The sequence below is a fragment of the Oryctolagus cuniculus genome, chromosome 12 (assembly GCF_964237555.1).
Source record: "Oryctolagus cuniculus chromosome 12, mOryCun1.1, whole genome shotgun sequence".
Taxonomy (NCBI): domain Eukaryota; kingdom Metazoa; phylum Chordata; class Mammalia; order Lagomorpha; family Leporidae; genus Oryctolagus; species Oryctolagus cuniculus.
This window is the reverse complement of record NC_091443.1, coordinates 44,684,099-44,707,663: the sequence shown is the minus strand read 5'-3', so window position 1 is coordinate 44,707,663 and position 23,565 is coordinate 44,684,099. Positions and strand designations below refer to the sequence as shown.

At 38.7% G+C, this 23,565-nt stretch overlaps 1 protein-coding gene and 1 long non-coding RNA gene across 11 annotated transcripts in view; one reads left to right on the top strand and one right to left on the bottom strand.

Moving 5' to 3' along the window:
- Positions 1–20,218, top strand: part of G2E3 (G2/M-phase specific E3 ubiquitin protein ligase) — a 77,237-nt gene extending 57,019 nt beyond the window's left edge. For all 9 annotated transcript variants that reach the window (XM_008269464.4, XM_008269466.4, XM_008269465.4 and 6 more), the window contains 5 exons: positions 2,057–2,364; positions 6,924–7,105; positions 14,567–14,739; positions 17,327–17,517; positions 18,277–20,218. In XM_008269464.4, coding sequence (XP_008267686.1) covers positions 2,057–2,364; positions 6,924–7,105; positions 14,567–14,739; positions 17,327–17,517; positions 18,277–18,533 — 1,111 coding nt within the window. In that variant the 3' untranslated portion in view covers positions 18,534–20,218. The remainder of the gene's footprint in view (positions 1–2,056; positions 2,365–6,923; positions 7,106–14,566; positions 14,740–17,326; positions 17,518–18,276) is intronic.
- On the bottom strand, positions 7,058–23,563 carry LOC127483810 (uncharacterized). Of its 2 annotated transcripts, XR_007910521.2 has the most exons (4): positions 23,280–23,563; positions 22,369–22,464; positions 12,725–12,888; positions 7,058–9,335 (listed from the first exon to the last, which is right to left on the bottom strand). It is a non-coding gene; the product is annotated as an uncharacterized lncRNA (long non-coding RNA). The 2 variants fall into 2 exon arrangements; XR_011380781.1 differs by lacking the exon at positions 7,058–9,335 and having other exon boundaries at positions 10,775–12,888.
- Between the last annotated feature and the right edge of the window lie 2 nt (positions 23,564–23,565).

Here is a 23,565-nt window from a genome sequence, read left to right as displayed (position 1 = left end):
GGAAGATGACCCAAGTGTCTGGCCTCCTGCTACCCATGTGTAAGATCCAGATGGGGTTTCTGGCTCCTAGCTTCAGCCTGCACAGTCCTGGCTTTTTGTGGACATTTGGGGAATGGAAAATGTCTGCCCCCTCTCTCTATTTCACATAAAGAAAGACTTAAATCCTTAAAATAACAATAAGATGCTACCTGTGGTAGAACAACTGAAATGTATGTTTATTGTAATTTTTTGTTATACTTTTTGTACTAAAAAAGATACATTATTTTTACTTTTTTTTCCCCTTCATTTTATATGAAGGACAGACAGACAGGCATCCAGACACAGAGATCTTCCAACCACTGGTTCACTCCCCAAATGCCTGCAGCAGCTCGGTTGTACCAGGCCAAAACTGGGAGCCAAGAACTCAGTCTGGGTCTGCCACATGGGTGGTAGTGAGTAAAATACTTGAGCCATGATGTGCTGCCTCTCAGGGTGCACATTAGGAGGACGCTGGATATAATGCAGAGTAACCTGGAGTTGAACCCTCCAATATGGGATGCATGTGTCCTGAGTAGCAATTTAAACTGCTGCACCAAACACCTGCCCCTCCAAATTATTTTAAATTATTTATTTATTTATGTATTTGACAGGCAGAGTTAGACTGAGAGAGACAGAGAAAGGTCTTCCTTTTTCCATTGGTTCACCCCCCAAGTGGCCACTACGGCCGGCGTGTTGCAGCCAGTGCACTGCACCAATCTGAAGCCAGGAGCCAGGTGCTTCCTTCTGGTCCCATGTGGGTGCAGGGCCCAAGCACCTGGGCCATCTTCCACTGCACTCCTGGGCCACAGCAGAGAGCTGGACTGGAAGAGGAGCAACCGGGACAGAATCCGGCGCCCTGACCGGGACTAGAACCTGGGGTGCCGGTGCCGCAGGCGGAGGTTTAGCCTAGTGAGCCGCTGCGCCAGCCAGCCCCAAATTATTTTAAAATATTTGTAATATTTGGGATTGCAAAGATGTTGTACTAAGGCAGCGTGACTCCTTGCTTCTACTTGAATAAACAGTTGTGTTCTAAAAGAGTAGCATCGGCATTACCACTGACCCTTGTAGGAGCAAGGGATCTAACCTACTGTAAGAAAGGGGTAATTTTGGGTTTTCTTCACCTTGGATATGAAAAACCAAAAAGCAGAACTCGGACCATAATGGAGCATTGTCATGTCTTGGGTGTCCTGTCTTGGGATGAGACAAATTTTGAAATATAAAGGTGAATCATTCACTCTGAATACATTAATTCCAGTTATACATGGAGAAACTCAGGTTAAAAACAGAGTTTCTGATTCTGTAGATAAACTGTGGTGCTCAGTAATTTGCACTCTTTTTTTTTTTTAAAGATGTTTATTTATTTGCTTATTTGAAGGCCAGAGTGACAGGGAGAGAGCGTTCTTCCATTGCTGATTCATTCTCATAAATGACTGCAACAGCCAGGGCTGGTTTAAGCCAAAGCTAGGAGCTCTGAACTCCATCCAGGCTTCCCACATGGATCTCAGAAGCCCCATCACTTGGGTCATGTACAGCCTTCCCAAATACATTAGCCAGAAGCTAAATTAGAAAAGGCTTAACCTGCTGTACCACACCACTAGCCCTGAGTAATCTGCATTTTTAACAAATTGCCAGGTAATGTTGCTGTTGCTAGTCTAGGACCACACTTTGAAAACTATTAGTGTAGACTAAAATATACTATTTGGATTCCACTTATAATATTAGCTTTGCTATATATTACAGGTTTATGATTAAAAATACATGTGTAGTCTATCAAGATCAGAAGTTATATTTATCAGCATCTTTTTAAGTGATTTGAGTTTGGTAGAAGATGGGGGTGAAGAATCAAGAATTTAAAACTAAGGTTGTTAAATAACTGTGTTTGGCTTCAGTTGTAGCCATTGTTCTGCTTTTGAGTGAGAGTTAGGGGAGAAGGACCTCTTAATCTTTTTCTCTTTTTTATTGGGTGTTGTAACTACTGTTTTACATTATGTCTTTTTTTAAAGTACTTAACATCTATGTTTAAATTCATGTTTTACAGGCAAGGCAGCAAGTTTAGAAGAGAGATTTCAACCATACTGATAGAGTTAGGCTTCCAAATTAAGAAAAAAACTAAAAGGTTATGTATCAACAAAGCCAGTATCTGGAATAGTGCCTTAGATGGATTCAGAAATCAAAACTTTAATCCTTTATATACAATCGAAGTTGTATATGTTAATGAAGATGATCCTTTTGGAAGAGAACATCCTGGGTCAAAGCAAGAATTTCTAAGTCTCTTAATGCAGCATCTTGAGAACTCATCATTGTTTGAAGGGTCCTTGTCAAAGAACTTGTCTCTAAATTCTCAAGGTAATTATTATTGTATATACTGAATATATCATGTATAGACAAACAAATAGATACCTGGTTGGAATTAATTTTTGACCCTATGATTTAAATAAACAATTTGTCTCATTATTAAGATGCTGATAGAATTACAGAATAGGGGAATTCAGGGTGATTTTTCAAAAAGTAAATTTCTTAGTGAAACTTTTTTTTACTTGAGAATATCTATACTTCATAGTAATATCCTCTTTAAAATGACTTCATAATTAATTTTTAACGTTATATTATATGCATTCCTTTTTTTAAAGATATATTTATTTACTTATTTGAGTGATACAGTTACAGACAGTGAGAGGGAGAGACAGAGGGAAAGGTCCTCCATCTGCTAGTTCACTTCCCAGATGGCCACAATGACTGGTGCTACACCGATCTGAGCCAGGAGCCAGGAGCTTCCTCCCAGTCTCCCATGTGGATGCAGGGGCCCAAGGACTTGGGCCATCTTCTGCTGCCTTCCCAGGCCATAGCAGAGAGCTGGACTGGAAGAGGAGCAGCTGAAACTAGAACCAGCGCCCATATGGGATGCTGGTGCCAAAGGCAGAGGATTAACCTGCTGTGCCACGGCGCTGGCCCCTATTCATTCCTTTTTTAAAAAAAAAAAAAAATTTATTTATTTGAAAGGCAGAGTTACAGAAAGGGAGACACAGTGGTAGAGAGAGAAATCTTAAATTCACTGGTATACTCTCTAAGTGGGTGCAACAGCCAGGGCTGGGCCAGGCCGAAACCAGGATCATTTGGATCTCACACGTGAGTTCAGGGGCCCAAGCATTTGGGCCATCTTCCACTGTTTTCCCAGGTGCATTGGCAGGGAGCTAGATTAAAAGTAGAGCAGGTAGAACTCGGATCAGTGCACATAAGGGAACTGGCATCGAAGGTGCCTGTGCCACAGCACTGACCCCATTATATTTGCTCTTTTTTTTTTGACAGGCAGAGTAGACGGTGAGAGAGAGAGACAGAGAGAAAGATCTTCCTTTTGCCATTGGTTCATCCTCCAATGGCCGCCGTGGCCAGCGTGCTGCGGCCTGCACACCGGGCTGATCCGATGGCAGGAGCCAGGTACTTCTCCTGGTCTCCCATGGGGTGCAGGGCCCAAGCACTTGGGCCATCCTCCACTGCACTCCCTGGCCACAGCAGAGAGCTGGCCTGGAAGAGGGGCAACCGGGACAGAATCCGGCACCCCAACCGGGACTAGAACCCGGTGTGCCGGCGCCGCAAGGCAGAGGATTAGCCTAGTGAGCCGCCGCGCCGGCCTATATTTGCTCTTATTTCATTTGAATGGAGTGACCAAATGGGATGGATGACTATTGGTGAGGCGAATGTGATAACCACTACTTTACAGAAACCACAGGTGGATGACTATTTGAACTTCTCTTGTTCATATATTTGAAATTTGCAGTTGGCATATTTCTTTACAACCTAGGATTTTTAAAGAAATAGTTTTGTCTTGGCCAGTGCCGCAGCTCAATAGGCTAATCCTCCGCCTCTGGCGCCGGCTCTCCGGGTTCTAGTTCCAGTCGGGACGCCAGATTCTGTCCCGGTTGCCCCTCTTCTAGTCCAGCTCTCTGCTGTGGCCAGGGAGTGCAGTGGAGGATGGCCCAAGTGCTTGGGCCCTGCACCCACATGGGAGACCAGGAGAAGCACCTGGCTCCTGGCTTCGGATCAGTGTGGTGCACCGGCCACAGCGGCCATTGGAGGGTGAACCAACAGTAAAGGAAGACTTTTCTATCTTGTCTCTCCTTTTCTCACTGTCCACTCTGCCTGTCAAAAAAAAAAAATAAATAAATAAAAAGAAATAGTTTTGTCTCATATGTAATAGATTCTTAAGTGTATTTCTGTTTTCATGAACTTTTTTACACAGCTTTGTATATGAACACTTCTCTGTTATCATAGAGAAATTAATAGGATAAAAACAAGTATCTCAAAATAATAATTCTAGCATTTTTTTAGGAGCTTATATAACATTTTTGCTACAAGAGGTATTTTGAAAGAATAAGAAGTTTTATTTTTTCGCATTTGAATTTCCTTTCATATTTTCCCTAGCACTTTCTGACTACCTGAAGCATCATTTTTACTGTATACTTGTAGTACATAGTTTAATTCTAAACTTCCTTAAAAATGAAAACCTTCGAATAATCAGCAACGGTAACTCACGGCAGCTTTGGTGCAGTGAGGAGTGCATGAATTTAAGTCAGGAAATCTTAATTTTAAATTGTATACATCTAAAACATTACATCCTTAGTTTGCTCACCCTCTCTCTATCTTGTTTTCTTCATCTATAAATATGACTGATCATTGTTACTGAAGAGGTTTTATTATAAGTTCATGTATTATAAATATTGCTTACTAATAAATCGCTTTGATAGAAAAAGAAAGCATTTATATATCTTTCTGACACATAAAGGTTACTAAAACATCTTAAAAGTATTTAAATAAAAAAAGTATTTAAATCTTTAAGGGAATGGTAAGAGAAAACCAGTGTTGGGGAGTAAGTTTGTGCATTTTTAGAAGGTAATACTGATAATGTACATATTCTTTGACCACTAATCTCATATGTAAGATTCTATGCTAACCAAATAATAAAATACGTTCATAAGATATGTAAATAGATATAACACTGTGTCTCATATAGTTGAAAGTGTCACTCAACCAGGATGGTTTGCACAAACTTCTAAGTTGTTTTTTTTTGTTGTTTGTTTGTTTTGTTTTTTTTTGCCGGGCAGAGTTAGACAGTAAGAGAGAGAGACAGAGAGAGAGTTATAGACAGTGAGAGAGAGACAGAGAGAAAGGTCTTCCTTCTGTTGGTTCACTCCCCTAATGGCCACTACTGCCGGCGCTGTGCCAATCCAATGCCAGGAGCTGAGTACCTCCTCCTGGTCTCCCATGCAGGTGCAGCGACCCAAGCATTTGGGCCATCCTCTGCTGCCCTCCTGGGCCACAGCAGAGAGCTGGACTGGAAGAGAAGCAACTGGGACTAGTACCCAGCACTCCAACTGGGACTAGAACCCAGGGTGCCGGCGCCACAGGTGGAGGATTTAAGTGAGCCAAGGCGCTGGCCCTAAGTTGGTCTTAATGCTTTAATTAACTGTAGATTTAAGTAATTTGACTAGTATAAGAAAAATTTTGGAATATAGTAAGTGGAACAAATCCAGAAGTCAGACTACTTATATTTATATATATACATAGACAGAAATACACCGAAGGTTATTAATGGTTAATGTGTAGACTATACTTTCAGGAATCATTTCTATAGCTTGCTATAATGGTTATTATGGTGGTTTTAAGTTTTTTTAAATTTCAAAATAAACCATCTCTTCACTGTTCTTTTTTTTTCTTATATTTATTTACTTATTTATTTGAAAGGCAGAACAACAGAGAAAGAGAGAGACAGAGAAAGATTTTATATCTACTTGTTCCCCCAAATGGGTGCAACAGCCAGGTCTAGCCCAGGCTAAAGCCAGGACCAGAAACTCCGTCCTGGTCTTATACGTGGCTGGCAAAGTCCCAAGTACTTGGAACTTTTAGGCACATTAGCAGGAAGTTGGAATGGAAGTGGACCATCTGAGAGTCAAACTGGCATTATAGTATGGGATGCCAGCTTTGTAGGCACTGGCATAACCCTCTGTGCCACATTGACAGCCCCAAGATTTTGTCATTTTTTGTAATAGGTTATTACCTTGTATTTTTTTTTTTTTTAGACTTTTATTCATTTGAAAGAGTTACAGTGAGAGGTAGAGACAGAGAGAGAGAGGTCTTCCATCCACTAGCTCACTCACCCAAGTGGCTACAGTGGCTGGAGCTAAGCCAGTCTGAATCCAGGAGCCAGGAGCTTCTCTGGATCTCCTACATAAATGTTGGGGCCCAAGGACTTGGGCCATTCTCAACTGCCCTTCCAGTTGCATCATCAGGGAGTATCATCAGAGCGCTGGATCGGAAGTGGAGCAGGAGGGACTCAAACTGGTGTCCACATGGGACACCGGTGCCGCAGGCCAAGGCTTTAACCCGCTGTGCCACAGCACTAGCCCCATTACCTTGTATTTTAAAAATACATTTTTGGGGGGCTGGCGCCATGCTGCAGTAGGTTAATCCTCCACCTGAGGTGCCAGCATCCCATATGGGCACCCGTTCTAGTCCTGGCTGCTCCTCTTCCAGTTTAGCTCTCTGCTGTGGTCTGGGAAAGCAGTAGAAGATGGCCCAAGTCCTGGGAGATCGGGAGGAGCTTCCTGGCTCCTGGCTTTGGATTGGCGCTGCTCCGGCTGTTGCGGCCATCTGGGGAGTGAATCAACAGATGGAAGACCTTTCTCTTTGTCTCTCCCTTTCACTGTCTGTAATTCTACCTCTCAAATAAATAAATACAATATTTAAAAAAATACATTTTTGTATACTTTAGATGAAGTCTGTGTTTATACATTGTCATTTCTAATAATTACTATTTTGTTTGTCTATTGCTTAGATCTTTTTAATTATGTATACTTTAAAATGATTATAATAGTGAAGTGTATTTTATGTATTTTCATCTGTGTTTACAGCTGTGAAAGAGAATCTTTACTATGAAGCTGGCAAAATGCTTGCCATATCTTTGGTTCATGGTGGTCCTTCACCTGGTTTCTTTTCTAAAACCTTGTTCAATTGCCTTGTTTATGGACCAGAAAATACCCAACCAATTTTAGACGATGTTTCAGACTTTGATGTGGCCCAAATTATAATCAGGGTAAGACATGTATCTGTTTATTAAAATGTAGATTCCATTCTAGATATATTTAAATATAAATAACTGTAATAAAACTATACTCTCTGTGGAGTAGTTGGGGTGTCAACTTATAATATTTCTGTTTACCAAGCAGAGTTCAGAACCACTTAAGAGACAGATGTAAAAAAGTCACAGTGCCAGTTTTAATGCTGATTAAATCAATTGGATGAGGTCACTTAGTTCTTTGATCTCAAGGTCTTGCTAACACCACTCAGAACTAGATGGATTTATTCACCCTGCCAGAGACAGTATGAAGGATGCTCCTTATCACACACTAGATATCTCATGAAAGTATACTTCCCTGCAGGCAAGCAGATATCCAAGAAGGAAAGACTTGGCTCTGCAGTCAGAATACTCACTCTCCTCCTATGGGGAGAAGTGAGTGAATGATAGTTAGAGGAAGACCAGTCTGAAATGGAAACAAGTAGAGGACCTCAATGCTCTCACCTAAAAATAGTTACCACTTATTGAGCACTTACTGGGCCCTGTGTTACAGAAGTCACATGTATAAATATAAGTATACTTGTGTCCATGTTACTGATTCAGAAACTGAAACAATGGAAGCCATTTAACTCTTCCATCTTATTTTCCCTCTGGTTTAAGCATATTCTATCCATTATCTCAGTTAATAAATAGTACAGTTTAATGATTAAATGCATAGGCTCTGATGTATGCATGGTAGTTAGAATACCAACTCTTATAAATATTATAAGCTGTGTGACCTTGGGCATGTTCATTTAACTTGTTAAGCCTCTATTTGTTTCTAAAGGTTTAATTATTTATTTGAAAAGCAGAGAGAGAAAGAGATTAATCTTCCTTCTGCTGGGTTACTCCCTAGATGGCTACAACAGCAGGGCTGGCCAGGCCTACACCCAGAGCCAGGAACTCCATCTAGGCGTTCCACTTGGCCCATCTTCTGCTGCTTTCCCAGTCGCATTAGCTGGGAGCTAGATCAGAAGTGGAGCAGCCAGGACACAAACTGCTGCCTGTATCAGATGCTGGCTTAATTTGCTATGCCGCAATGCTGGCCTGCCATGCATTTCTTAACTTCTCATAAACCTTAGTTTCTAAACCACAAAGTAAGCACTTTGGAAGTGTAAGGGTGTGTGTGTGTGTGTGTGTGTGTGTGTGTTTAAGATTTATTTATTTATTTGAAAAGTAGAATTAGAGAGGAACAGAGGCAGAGGAATAGAGAGAGGAGTCTTCCATCCACTGGTTCACTCCCCAAATGGCCACAATGGCCAGAACTGGGCCAGACCAAAGCCAGGAGCTTCTTCTGGGTCTCCTATTTGGATATAGGAGCCAAAGGACTTAGGCCATCTTTGGCTGATTTCCAAGGCGCATTAGCAGGGAACTGGATCAGAGTGGAGCAGCTGGGAATGGAATGGGAATTCCAAAATGGAATGCCAGCACTGCAGGTGGCAGCTTAACCCACTATACCACAGCATGATGATCCCTAGTTTTTTCTTTTATTATATTTGAACAATTCTATTTATTTGGCCCAAGGCTGCTCATACTAAAATCATGTTTTAAATTAACTCTTTAACTTGTCAATTTATACTTTGTCCTCTTTACCAAAAAAAAAAAAAAAGAAAAGAAAAAGAAAGAAAAAAATACCCAGACTTCCTTGTTTTTACTTACTTCCCATTTTCCGTACATTTCTTTTATTTTCTTTTTTTTTTCCAGATTTTTTTTTTTTTTTTTTGAAAGGCAGAGTTGCAGAGAGAGAGGTAGAGATAGAGTGAAAGAGAGATTCCATCCACTGGTTCACTCCCCAAATGGCCTCAGTGACCAGGGCTGGGCCAGGCTAAAGCCAGCTTTATTTGGGTCTCCCACATGGGTGCAGGCACCCCAAGGACTTGGGCCATCTTCTGCTGCTTTCCCTGGTACGTTACAAGGAGCTGGACCAAAAGTGGAGCAGCTAAGACAGGAACCAGTGCCCATATGGGATGCCAGCATTGCAGGTGGCAGTTTAACCTGCTATGCCACAACACCAGCCTACCACGTAATTCTTAACTTGTCATAAGCATGTCTTTGTTTCTGCCACCACACTCAAGTTAGTTTGTTCGTACCTTGATAAACAGGGTTTTAAATGTGTACATTCAAAAGCCTTTGTTTTTAAATTCTGTGTCTTCTCTGACTTCTGTACCTTTCTTAGAATTCCTCTGCCATTTTAATATTGTCCTCCTTCCTTTAAGAAAAAAAAATTATTTTATTTATTTGAAAAGCAAAGATATAAAGGGAAGGAGAGACAGAGAGAGATCTTCCATCCACTTCTCAAGTGGATGTGATAGTTGGGGCTGGGCCAGGCCAAAGCCAAGAGATTGGAACTCCATCTGGGTCTACCACATGGGTGGCAAGCACCCAAACACTCTGGCTATCTTCTGCTGCTTTGCCAGCTGCATTAGCCAGGAGGTGGATTGGAAGTGGATCAGCCAGTACTTGAACTAGCACTCAAATGAGATGAAGGCATCACAGGTGGCTGCTTAATCCAGTGTGTCACACAGTGCTGGCTCTTCCTCCTTATTTTGGACTACTGTTGTCTTCTTTAGTACTTTTTCTTTTTACCCTCAAAATATAGGCATTTTTCAGTGCTGTCTTAAGAGTTCTCATTCTGTATTATTTGAAGATCTACCCCTCCCACAAAACCTTTCTGAATTATGCATAGACCTGTATAAGGGAACTTCAAAATGTTCTTGGAGAAATGGAAGTAAAAGATTCAAATTTTAAACTAAAGTTTATTTCTCAATCTAAGCTCCATCAGGTTTAAGACACTTTTGTAAGTGATGAAACCAGCCAGTTAGTCCATCCCTCAAGAACTGAGGGCCCTGAGTATTTAACCATGTCCAATGCAATCTTTTCTATATTATTAACTGAAGAAAAATGGGTGATCTTCAGAGATTTATTTTAAGAATAGGAATTAGAAGTCAGAAAGAACCAAACCAGGACTGTAAGGTGGCTGCCTAAAGGTTTTCCTATCAAAATACTTGAGAAATTGCCCTTGAGACTAATGAACAGGAGCATTATTGTGATAGAAAAGGATTCTCTGGTGAAACTTGCCTGGTGGGCCAGGGGTAGGGTGGTGGTAGGGGTGGTTTATGATAAAGCTTTGGCTATAAGTTTCTTAACACAAGTGTCATCCTTTTTTGGTCCTCCAGAAAGTCAACAAGCAAAATGCTATGAACATTCCGATAAAACTATTACCATGACCTTTGCTCTTGATTGGTCATTCCTCTTTTGCTTTAACTAAACCACGTCTGCTTCTTGGTAACTGTTGCTTTAATTGTGCTTTATCTTCAGAATTGCGTGTTCTATCTACTCTCACAGTTCTTGGAAGAAGTGCTTTAGGATCTTGATCCCACTTGTTGAAAATTTCCATTGAAAGCTGTACTCTAGACTGCAGCTGATGTGGTTGCAACACTTTTGTCACCCATCGAGCAAAAAGTTTGCTCTACTTTAATTTTCCAGTTAGAATTGTGTGAACTGAACCAACTGAGATATCTGATGTTGGTTATTATTTCTGCTGTGAACTGTTTATCCTTTTTAAGTAGGGCATAAACAAAATTTTTTCCTTGTGAGTTGATATGGATGTTACCACTATGGACTTCATCTTCAACATCATCTCATTCCTTTTTTTTTTTTTTAAGATTTATTTTATTTATTTATTTATTTGAGAGGCAAGAGTTACAGATAGAGAGAGGTCTTCCATCTGCTGACTCACTCCCCAGATGGCTGCAATGGCCAGAGCTTGGCTGATCTGAAGCCAGAGGCCAGGAGCTTCTTCTGGATCTCTCAGAAAGGTGCAGGGGCCCAAGCACTTGAGCCATCTTCCACTGCTTTCCCAGGCCATCAGCAGAGGCTGGAAGAAGTAGAGCAGCCGGGACTTGAACCAGCGCCCATATAGGCAGAGGCTTAACCTATTACACCACAGCTCCAGCCCCCAAATCATTCCTTTTCAAAACAAGTTATCCATTTCTAAACTGTTAATTTCTTTATGTCATTATCTCCATAAACTTTATAAACAGTCAATGATTTCACTATTCTTTTCACTCAAGGTTCACCATACATTTGATGTCTGTTCTTGGTTCAGTTTCAGCAGAATTCACATTGTTCTTACAGTTTCCCTTTTCAAGCTAATATCTTAGTCTTCTTTTTCTCACACTATATCCTGTTCAGCCATGTTCTAACAACTTATGGGTTTATTTTGTTGCAAAAATTTTGTGAAATCTGTACATAGTTTTTACATGAATGTTTTGAAGCCTTTTTGTAAATTTGAGCCCCAGATTTTCATTTGTAGATAAGATCTATGTCATGATAGCACATTAATCCCAGCATGTTTAACATAAAACTAATTTTTTTTTAGAAAAAAATTTTTGTGCCTATGTTCATTTCCTAAGAGGTTTCTTGTTTCTAAACTATCATGTGTGAGTCATTTTCTTTCTTCAATATCCCATTTTCCAGTTAATATGTGTAAGTTACTTATATTCAACTTTTCCTTGTTTTTGGTTTGCCTACTATATCAAGCTCAAATTTTTTTCTAGGCTTAGACAAATAGGATATCTTTCTAATATCTTTGAGATGATTCCTCCAAAAGTACACATTTGACCATACTGCTTTCTTCCTTGGAAATCTTCAGTTTTCTCATTGCTTATTGAATAAAGCTGAAGCTCTTCATTAGAGATTTTAAGATTTCCAACTCTTTTCTTGGATTATCCATTCCAATTTCTGTACTCCCTATCCAGTGTTTTTTCATTCATTTAGTCAACAAATCTTCTGTACCCCATACTGTTATATCACTGAAATAAAAAGTGAACCATAGTTCTTAAGTTCTTAGGATTGATGATTTATGTTCTAGAGCAAATATAGAAGATAGATAAATTCAATCTACTGGTTTTTTTAAAGCAATCTACTATTACATAGTAAAATATAAAGATAAATGCAACAGAATAGAGTCATATAATAGAGTATGTATGAGGGTACTTAAAAAGTTTGTGCATAAGTAGAATTAAAAGTTACTTTAGTCCAAATATTTTAGTGAAACCCATGCATAGATTCCCATAATACATATATTTTCCATGAACTTTTCAAAGGCCCCTCATGTAAGTTAAGGTTTAGGCTAAGCTTCTGTAACAAACCCTAAAAGGTAGTGGCTCACAAGGGCAGATACTATTACCACTAAAATCTACTTATATTTTCAGATTGGGGTTGGCAGATTACAACCTAGGGGCGAAATCTGATTCATCTCATCTTTTTGTAAATGCTTTGAATGGAACATATCCCATCTATTTTTTATGTTTCAGTCACTGCAGTGACTGAGTTGAATAATTACAACAGGCACTATGTGATTTGCAGAGCATGGGATACTTACTACCTTGCCCTTACAGAGAAACGGTGGTCCCTGCTGTGAAAGTAAACTTGTGATATACAAAATCAACTAGGCAACTTAGTTCCTTCCTCTCATTGTGCAATCACTTAGGATGTGGTTGAAGCTTGCTCTTAAGGGATAAAATAGAAGGGAAACTTGATGCATTGTTTTCACTCACATCCCATTGGATAGATCATAGTCTTAGCCACACTTACCTATGGATAATGTGCAGCTATGCATGCAACTAAAACTCAGGAGTGGTGGCAGGCTTGTCAGGAGCATTGGGTAACACATACCCAGCTATTACTCTCTGACAGAGTGTGAAGGTAGTACTTTAAGTAGAGCAGTCCAGGAAAACTACTGAGACTTCCAAAGAAATCTGCAATGAATGATGGGTTCATGTAAGTCTCTGGGAGAAAAATTTTGGAAGTAAATAGCAATTGAGACAGGCATCTTACATAGTGAACCAAGGAGTACAAAATTGCTCTCCCTGGGTCACTCTGCTTTTCAAATAGATGAAAATAAGTGGATAACTTAAAGAAATTGAAAGTACATTTTCCACTAATAAATTATTGATTACCTTCTGTTTTTTTTTTAGATGTGTATATTTTTTTGAAAGTCAGAATTACACAGAGAGAAGAGAGGCAGAGAGAGAAAGAGAGGTCTTCCATCCAATGGTTCACTCCCCAATTGGCCACAATGGCCAGAGCTGCGCCGATCCGAAGCTAGGAGCCAGGAGCTTCCTCCAGGTCTCCCACATGGGTGCAGGGGCCCAAGGACTTGGGCCATCTGTGCTGTTTTCCCAGGCCATAGCAGAGATCTGGATCAGAAGTGGAGCAGCCAGGTCTGGAACCGGCACCCATATGGGATACCAGCGCTTCAGACCAGGGCGTTAACCCACTGTGCCACAGCGCCGACCCCTCCTTCTGTTTTTATCTCCTATTATACCTTTACTTAAGAACAAACCTATGCTATGAAAGTGTCTGGCACAAAATTGGTTACATATTTGTTTATGTGGGTCCCTAAAATATTCTTTAAATAAAATACTGTTTTTTCGGTCTCAGCTGATACTGTTAAAAAAAAAAAGATGTATTTATTTATTTATTTGAAAGGCAGAGTCTTAATAAGGGTAAGACAGAGAAAGTCTTCTATCTGTGGGTTCACTCCTCAAATGGCCTCAGTGGTGAGGCTGGGCCAGAAGCCTGGAACTCCATCCAGTTCTCCCACATGGATGACTTGCGTGGGCCATCTTACACTGCTATATCCCAGGTGCATTAGCAAGGAACTAGATAAAAAGTGGCACAGCTGGGACTCAAACCAGTGGTCCAATATGGGATGCCAGTGTTGCAGGTCATGACTTAACCAGCCATGCCCCACCTCCAGCCCCTAAGCTTATAATCTTTCGTGAGATTTCCCCATGTCCTCTTTCTTGCTTCTCTAGTCCTATATAACTCTTCTTTACGGATTATTCCTTAATTTTTAAAAGTTACTTTATTGCCTTTTATATAATTAACTTCCTATATTAAAGTGGCATATTCTAGGTTTTTTGGTTTTTTTTTTTTTTTTCACTTTTTAAAGTTTATTTAGTTGAAAAGCAGAGTGACAGAGGGGAAGAGGAATCTTTCATCCACTGGTTCACTTCCCCAGTGTCTGCAACAGCTGGTAAAAGCTGGACCAGGCAAAAGCCATGAAACTGTTAGATCCAGGTCTCCCATATGGGTGGCAGATACCCAAATACTTGGGCTATCGTCCATTGCTTTTGTATTAGCAGGAAACTTGGATTCCAAGTAGAAGAGGCGGGATACAAACCAGCACTCTGATATGGGATACAGGAGTACCAAGTGGTAGCTTAACCCACAGTACCATAACATTTGCCTTCACAAGATTTCTTGGAGTCAAAAATTTATTGAGCTGAATTACCAAACATTTTTTCTAGAAAAATATTTGTTCTGCTTTTACTCCACAGTGATGTACTTAAAAATAGAGTAAAAGTAATGTGATTTGAATGGTAAATGTCACAAGTGATTGAAACGAGTATGTTTTGTCCTTTGTTACAGATAAATACTGCAACAAATATGGCTGATTTAAATTCAGTAATAAATGAATGCTATAACTACCTAGAGCTTATTGGATGTCAAAGACTTGCAACAACATTAAGTGATAAATATATGTTGGCAAAAGACATACTTGTCTACCATGTAATTAAGAGAGTCCAAACACCCTTTGAAAGGTAAGCTGCTTAAATGTGAAAGATTCTCTCAGATTACATGTTTAAAGTGATTAATTGTCTTGTAATATGAGATGTAGTTGATATTAAATATAAACGTGGACTGAGGAAAAATTTTAATGCTATTTAAAAATAATGCTTTAAAATAAGTTGAAGTTGATAATTTTTCTGACCATTCTATACAGAATTGCAAAAAGTTTATGATGCTTAGTTAGAAATAATTATTACTTCAATTTATAACTGTCTTTCTGAATAAAAAAGTATTTTAAAATCTCTTGCCACGTGAGCCAACAATTCCATCTCTACTTGTTCATTTAATTACTGTTTACTGAGCACCTGTCATTTGCTGGTTAATACAGGTACTAACGATTATTTGATTAACAAGCAGATGTGGTTTTTTTTATTCTTCTTTAGTTTAGAACGCTGGCCTTCAATTTTTTTTTGTTCCAGTAACCCTTAAGAGAAGTTCAACTACTTATATATCTCCTCAAACTGTTCCATTTTTATAACAGATATGTAATGGCTGTCAACCTGTGGTCAGTCCTGTTTATCTGCACCCTAACCTTATTATTCACACAAGTATGAGCAGATACCAATTATCAAAAGTGATCAATTCATACTTTTTTTTCTTTTTAATTCAAGAATTAAAAGTGTTAAAAATGCTTATAGTAGTTGGGGCTGGCAAGGTGGCATAGCAGATTAAGCCACTGCCTGGGACCCTGTCATCCCAGGTGAGTGCCAGTTGGAGTCCCAGCTATTTCACTTCTGATCCAGCTCCCTGCTTAATGGACCTGGGAAGGCAACAGAAGATGGCTGAAGTCCTCAGGCCCATGCATCCACATGGGAGACCCAGATGAGGCTTATGGCTCCAGACACTGTGGCCATTTGGGGAGTGAACCAGCAGATGGAAGATATGGAAGATCCTCTCTCTCTCAGATCCTCTCTCTCACTCTCACTCTCACTCTAACTTTTGGAAAAATTAATCGGAAAAAAAAGCTTACAGTAATTTTCCTTGATGAAAGCTTACATTGTTGTATCTGGCTAGCATAAGCCTCCTGTGTTGTTTTGATGTGACCTTTCATATTGCCTAAGGAACCTGTTTGTGTTAATTTTTTTTCTTTTCTTTTATTTTCTTTTATTTTTTTTTTTGACAGGCAGAGTGGACAGTGAGAGAGAGAGAGACAGAAAGAAAGGTCTTCCTTTGCCGTTGGTTCACCCTCCAATGGTCACACGCTGCGGCCAGCGCACCGCACTGAACTGATGGCAGGAGCCAGGTACTTCTCCTGGTCTCCCATGGGGTGCAGGGCCCAAGTACTTGGGCCATCCTCCACTGCACTCCCTGGCCACATCAGAGAGCTGGCCTGGAAGAGGGGCAACCGGGACAGAATCCAGCGCCTCGACCGGGACTAGAACCCGGTGTGCCGGCGCCGCAAGGCGGAGGATTAGCCTATTGAGCCACGGCGCCGGCCTATTTAATTTTGATTTCATCTTAAAAGTAAATCTTTTCATTAAGGGTAGAATTCATTCTATGTCTTCACCACCTCCTGGTGGTTACATAACTCCAGTTTCTCCTTTTCCTCTGTGTGTGTTTCGCTTTTCTGTGTGTGTCTTACAGTAAAAGATCTTTATCAAATTTAGGATCATCTCAAATAATCCTGGCATGATGATCTCATCTCAGAATCCTTAGTAAAAGTTATATCTGCAAAGCTGCCTTCTCCAAATAAGGCATGCTGATGGGCTCTTAAGGAAGGGGATGTGGGGACCACCAATCAACTAAGCTCAAGATGAAAGTCAGTATTGGGTTATTTATCTGGCACATCTCTATGGCTGAAGGATAGAAATGAACCAGAATAGTGACATAACTGTTACATAGTTTCTTTTCAGATGGTTTGCATTAGAGTGATGTAGGGGAATATATTGAAACAAGCAAATAAAATGTTTTCAGAAAAGGAAATTTGTGGGAGTTGGTAATTAGGAATGGGAAAGAGAAGATTAAAGATGACTTTTAGATTTAGCTATATACCTTTTTTTTTTTTTTTACAGGCAGAGTTAGAGAGAGAGAGAGAGAGAGAGAGAGAGAAAGGTCTTCCTTTTCTGTTGGTTCACCCCCTAAATGGCCACTACGGCCGGCATGCTGCGCCAATCCGAAGCCAGGAGCCAGGTGCTTCCTCCTGGTCTCCCATGCAGGTGCAGGGCCCAAGCACTTGGGCCATCCTCCTGCCTTCTCAGGCCACAGCAGAGAGCTGGCATGGAAGAGGAGCAACTAGAACCTGGGGTGCTGGTGCCGCAGGCGGAGGATTAGCCTAGTGAGCTGTGGCACTGGCCTATTTTTTTTTTTTTTTTTTTTATTTGACAGGTAGAGTTAGACAGTGAAAGAGAGAGACAGAGAGAAAGGTCTTCCTTCCATTGGTTCACCCCCCAAGTGGCCGCTACGGCTGGTGCTGCGCTGATCCGAAGCCAGGAGCCAGGTTTTGTGTGTTAGCAATACCTGATTCGAAATACAGACAAATTAACTGGAAATTGTAATTCCCTAATGTAATGCCAAATATAGTATATGAATGTTTTCTCATTATAACCCCTCTCTTTTAAGTTTTAAGCAGGGTCTCAAAACTCTTGGTGTTTTGGAGAAAATCCAGGCTTACCCAGAAGCATTTTGTAACATCCTCTGTAAGAAACCTGAGAATCTTTCTGCAAAAATCCTTAGTGATCTTTTTACAGTACACACAATACCTGGTGTACAAGCTTTGGGATTTTGGAACAGTTACTTAGAAACTGTTGAGGGTATGTAGGTATTTTTATTTTACTACCTGAGAATGTTCTTTTAGCACATTTATTTATTTTAATTTTGCCTTTTGATAATAAGGCATTCAATTGCTAGCTTCATATTTATAAAAGAAACCCATTTTAATACAAGTTTATATGACTTAGAAGTAGTGAGAAAATGTTATATAATAATAAAGTCATACTTTGCAGTTTGTTTTCATCTAGATAATTTGACATGAAAGCTGTTCTTCCTAGAACACTTAAGAGCTTAGAACAGTCTTAAAGCTGTTCATCTATTTCATCTTTTTCAGTGAGGTTACATTGAATTATTCTTCATCTCCACTTAGGTCTATAACAATGATATCTATCACTCTGCACTAGCAATAGAAAATCGTTTCCATTTAATGGAATGGAGAAATTTTAGCCTTGAGCTGAAATTCTGTTTAGCTAGATTTTTGTTTTTTTTTTTTATCATTTAGTTTCTTATTCTACATTTATCGAACTCTTTCATTAAATAGTGATGATTTATAAATGGTCAAAATACAATGAATAGCTGAACTAAATGATTTTATAAGTCCTTCTACTTTGTGATTTATTTATGGAATATGCTGCTGCCTATTAGCACACTTGACTTAGTGATTTTTGCCCAAGATGAATTTGGGTGTTTATGTCTTACTATAGTCCCAGTCTAGTTTGAGAAGAATTTATGATGGTAGCAATATTTAACATCAATTTATTTATTGTTCTTTTTTTATCTTTTATTGGTAAACTTTTCAGATGGCAAATCTACAACAACATTGGAAGACATTCTTCTTTTTGCAACTGGTTGCAGTTCAATTCCACCTGCTGGATTTAAACCAGCTCCTTCAATTGAGTGCCTTCCTGTGGATTTTCCCATTGGAAACAAGTGTAATAACTGCTTGGCTCTTCCAATCACCAATACATATAAAGAATTTCAAGAAAATATGGACTTCGCCATAAGAAATACTCTAAGACTAGAAAAGGAAGAAAGTTCTCACTACATTGGACATTAACATGTTTGTTTAAACAAACAAATGTTTCTTTAAAAGCTGCTATTGATAACTCTTCTTTCAGAAATCTATTAATCTCATTACTTTTGAACAAATTTGTCAGCTTCTTGGCCCAATAAAATTCATAATATGAACATAAAGAAATGCTTTGGCCATTTAAGCAAAGAAAAAATGTTAAGGCATACTAGTGTAAATTTGTGATATTTTTCTATTAATATACATGCTTCATAAACCTCAATATACATACTTTTAAAATGATTATACAAACTTTATTCAGGTATAGTAGCATGGTATATATAAGAAAAAACTTACTATTTTTATCAAGGTATTAAATATACCTGTAGGATGCCACAATTCTAGTTTTATGCAATTTTCAAAGTCTTATTTTAAAGCATTAAATAGAAAAGCTAATTGGTTAAATCCTATTTTATAAATCAGAGGCTTATATTCTGAGGTGTGCATTATATGTATGCTTTTCTAGGTTGGCACTAAATTGTTAAAAAAATTTTAGATTGCTGATTTATGTTAACATATCCCACACATTAGATTATGTTTGCTAGGAAATATTTTATAAAAAGCAAACTTGCACAAATATTCTGAAATCTATGAACATTCCTTACACTTAAAAACACTTGTGGGATAGATAAAATGTAGTTGAAAATACATAAGAAAGTATATTATCTTTAAAGCCTTGGCTTTAATCAGAATTTTTTTTCTGTATCATATGTCAGATTCTTGATCGTTTTAGGTATTTGAATTCTGTGGACTGCCATGTGGTAGGTTTGGCTATTTGTCAGTTATTTATTATAAAGATGGTTGTATCATAGATAAGCTGGTACCATAGCATTATGCAGTTATCTTCTTTGCTCTTGAAATGTACCTTATTATATAAGCAATGATAAATAAAAAATACAAATAGAGTGAAAAACCCACTCTAATCCCACCATGAAGAGATAAGTACTTTTTCTGTGTATTCTTCTATAAAATCTTTGTTTCCTTTATTTTTTAACTATTAATGGTACTATAAGTAGTAATGTAATAAGAATTTACTAGTAGTCCCATAGCCACATCCCCTTGTTTGTACTCCTGCAAAAGAAAAACATGGACAAAAACCTGATTTCCACAGTCTGTTACCAAATAAATTATACATGAGACAAAGCCTTAGGTTTTCCACTGAAGTAAAACATTTTGATAGGTAAATCATTATTGGACTTAAAACTTTTAGCCACATTTTTCTTGATATACAGAGCAGATATTAGCACACTAATGTTATCATTCCTGAAGGAATATCCTGAATATTAGTATTTTTAATGGAAATAACAGGATGTATTTTATTGTAGGTAACACATTTTCAGTTACAAAAGGAAAACTGAAACATTTTCCTAATATGACTTTGTTACCTCATGTTTGTTTCAAGTGATCCTTACAACAGATCTAGAAAATCAATGTTTTACCTTACAGTTTGAAGTATTTTGGAACATTAAACAAGGCATTTTCTTTATACTAGAGTTCAATTCTGTTGGATTATTAGAACTAATTAAAGGCTCGATTGTCAAAAATGAGTTTGAATATTTAAACCTCAAACTCACCATAGAGCTTTTATGCCAAATGTGTGGATAAATTGGATGTCTAATTTTTTAAGCTATCTAATTTTTATAATAGCTATTAAACCAATCCAAAAAATCATACTCAAGGCTATTTTCTGTTTTGTAGTTTTAGTTTCCCCTAAAATAGCTATTTTAACACACATAGTTTGTTGGGCTAGGGCACTGGGCGGGGGGGCGGGTAATGGTAGTGTGCTTGGATGCTAGCTACAGTTAAAAACATCATTTCAGTTCCTCATTTCATTTGTTTTCTGTGTAGTCAGGACCTTAGTGGTAAGAAAGTATGAATAATAACTTAGGATATTTGTCTTTTAAAATGAAACCTACATAATCATTGTGAAATGTTTTCTGGTTTGAAGGATGTTCCATCAGTAGATTTGTATATTAATCTGTGTAGTCAAAGCTTATCAGAAAAACTTAGAGGTTATTTATTTCCTGCAGTGTTACTATGTCAAATGATTGGTATTATAATTGTTCTTTTTCTATTCATCTTACAGCATGATTCTTACTGACATTGAATTTATAAAGGAGTTATATTATTAAACCTTTATATGTATTTCTTACTAAATGCCATGTATTTTAAGCTAGTTTTCTGTTGCTTTCAATATTGAGGAACACTGTAATTGACCTGAAATGCCTCTGCTGTTCATGGTTTTGGTTTTGGTTAGTTTTAGTTCATCAAAAACAGTTTTTCAGATTTGTAGTATGGGAACTTTGATCTTAAGGCCTTTCATACAACTCTCTAGTATTCTTGGGCATTTAACTGTTTTGGTATTTAAGGTAAATATTCTTTAAAAATATCAAACAAGTTTATGATTTTATACTTTGTAATAGTTTCTATATTGTGAAGAAGGAGGTTTTTGTGGTCTGGGTTAAGTAAAAACTCTTCATTTGTTTACCAGCATGAGAATTTACTTGGGTTTCTATTTATTCATCTGTAAGTTTTTTTCCCTAATTATAAGAAAGCTATTGGAACTTGTGTACTCTATGGTAAATACTAAATAAAGCGGAGTACAATAGGTAAGTTTTCTCAATGACTTTGCTTTGGCATTCAGTCAGTATAAAAAAATGATCAGAACTAGATTATAGTATATACATTATATTATACACATGATTCTTTTATATACTGTTATCATGTACATCATTGTTACTTTTACAATAAGCTATTAAACTTTATTTATGCTTCCAGTAATGTGTTACAGAAAATAAGAATGCATTTTATTTTAATGATGAATTTGTAGTTTAAGAAAGTTTGAATTACGTTGAAGTGTCTATGCCACTAAATGTGAATGCTTATATAAAGTAAATTAATGGCCGGCGCCGCGGCTCACTAGGCTAATCCTCCGCCTAGCGGCGCCGGCACACCGGGTTCTAGTCCCGGTTGGGGCGCCGGATTCTGTCCCGGTTGCCCCTCTTCCAGGCCAGCTCTCTGCTGTGGCCAGGGAGTGCAGTGGAGGATGGCCCAGGTGCTTGGGCCCTGCACCCCATGGGAGACCAGGAAAAGCACCTGGCTCCTGGCTCCTGCCATCGGATCAGCGCGGTGCGCCAGCCACGGTGCGCCGGCCGCGGTGCGCCGGCCGCGGCGGCCATTGGAGGGTGAACCAACGGCAAAGGAAGACCTTTCTCTCTGTCTCTCTCTCTCTCTCACTGTCCACTCTGCCTGTCAAAAAATAATAAAAAAAAATAAAAAAAATAAAGTAAATTAATGAGGTTACTTCTAACAAAAACTGAATAGGATACACAAGATCCTTTACGCTCCAGGTTTGAGATACCCTATAAGTAGAGTTGGCTGACACCTGGGAACTTCTGTAGAAATGAGCTGTTCTGAGTTGTCTGATTAACACAGTCCTCTAATGTCAAATAGTTTGTCAGTATAAATTATGTAAGCCAAAAGTCTGGAGTCAGATAGTTGCCTGACTCAGAAGCCATAGGTTTTTTTAAGTTACTGATTCTAGTAAATACAAAACAAATAGCATACTCAATCTAAGCCTTGCAAAGACTATTTTTTTCTACTGTTACTATTCTGTAGGTTGTGGTTTCCTAAAAATTTATTGTCTAAGCTCGTTGGTTGGGATAGTGTTTATTTCATATGTGTATATATTGTACATAAATGGTAACACTGTCGTAGTATTTTATATTAATATGACTCCAGTGGCCTTGAGATGGAGTCTGTGATGGAACCAACGTGGTTAGATAGAAGACAGGCATTTGAATATGCCAAATTAAAGACTGACCTCTCAGATGTTGGAAGGAGGAAAGGCTGTATATTTTACATTCCATGGAGTCCACAGAAGAAAACAGAACTTTTCCATAGGCAGGAACTCACATTTCTGTTGAATTAAAACACACCTAGATGATTCACAATGTCTTTTAAATAGTATTAACACTAAAACCGATACATATCTTAGTTAATTTGTTAATGACTATGCCAATTGGAAATAATCAGATAATGTAGATTCAATACTAACTTAAAAGTAGGGTAACTTGTTTTAAATGTCATATAAATAAGTAACTTATTTGTGAAGCAGATGTTTAGTGTTTCATCACAGAGTATAAATAACGTTTTTTTCTGTTAGGATAATATAATTTTGAAAGTTAAATTTTTGAGGCATAGTGATTTTGGAATTTGATGCAACTTCAGAATTAACGTTCGACAGCTGATGCTATGTCATCAATGAATTCTACTGAACATGGGAAATGTCAATGCATCCGTTTTTGACACCCAATAAAATCTAGGGGTCATAGCAATCCATATTGAATACATTTTGTGATCACATGGCTTCAAGTGTGCATTCAAAAGCTTGTACCACAATTCGTATCCCACCCTCCACCTCAAGGTAATGTTTTGTGAGTTTGCAATTACTGAAAGCAAAGATGAGAGTTTGCTGTGGTTTTGTTTGTTTGTTCTGTCTCTTCCCGGCTCCTGTGCCTATGGAGGCAAATCTCCACCACACTGGTAGGCCATTTTATCTAAAAGAAGAGATTGAGAAAACTGCCAAATTAGAGCCATGCTCCAAAACTTGCTGAAAAAGGAAAGGGAAGATTGCTGCTGCTACACCCGGAAACGAGAAAGCTAACGTTTAGGTCTACTTTGTTTCAGAAGCTTCTTTTACTTTAGTCCATCCTGCGATCATCACGCCCATACCTATACGCTAGATTGTTACCACAAGGTAAAACCTCTTCAAAGGACGAGGCTGACTCGAGTATTTAAGCACTACACCACGCTCCTACCCTGAGCTCAGTTTAGAGTAGATATCATTTGAGAGCATACGGCTTGGTTAGGTTAGAAATTCCTACTATTCTGCAGCTGGAGAGTAAAACCAGTGAATTCAAGCGCTAATCAACGCTGGAAATGCAAAGTTTAAGTACAGAGTGGTGGCGTGGGAGCGTGGCCCGGAAGAGGCGGGGTCCCGCCGGCAGCACCGCCTTTC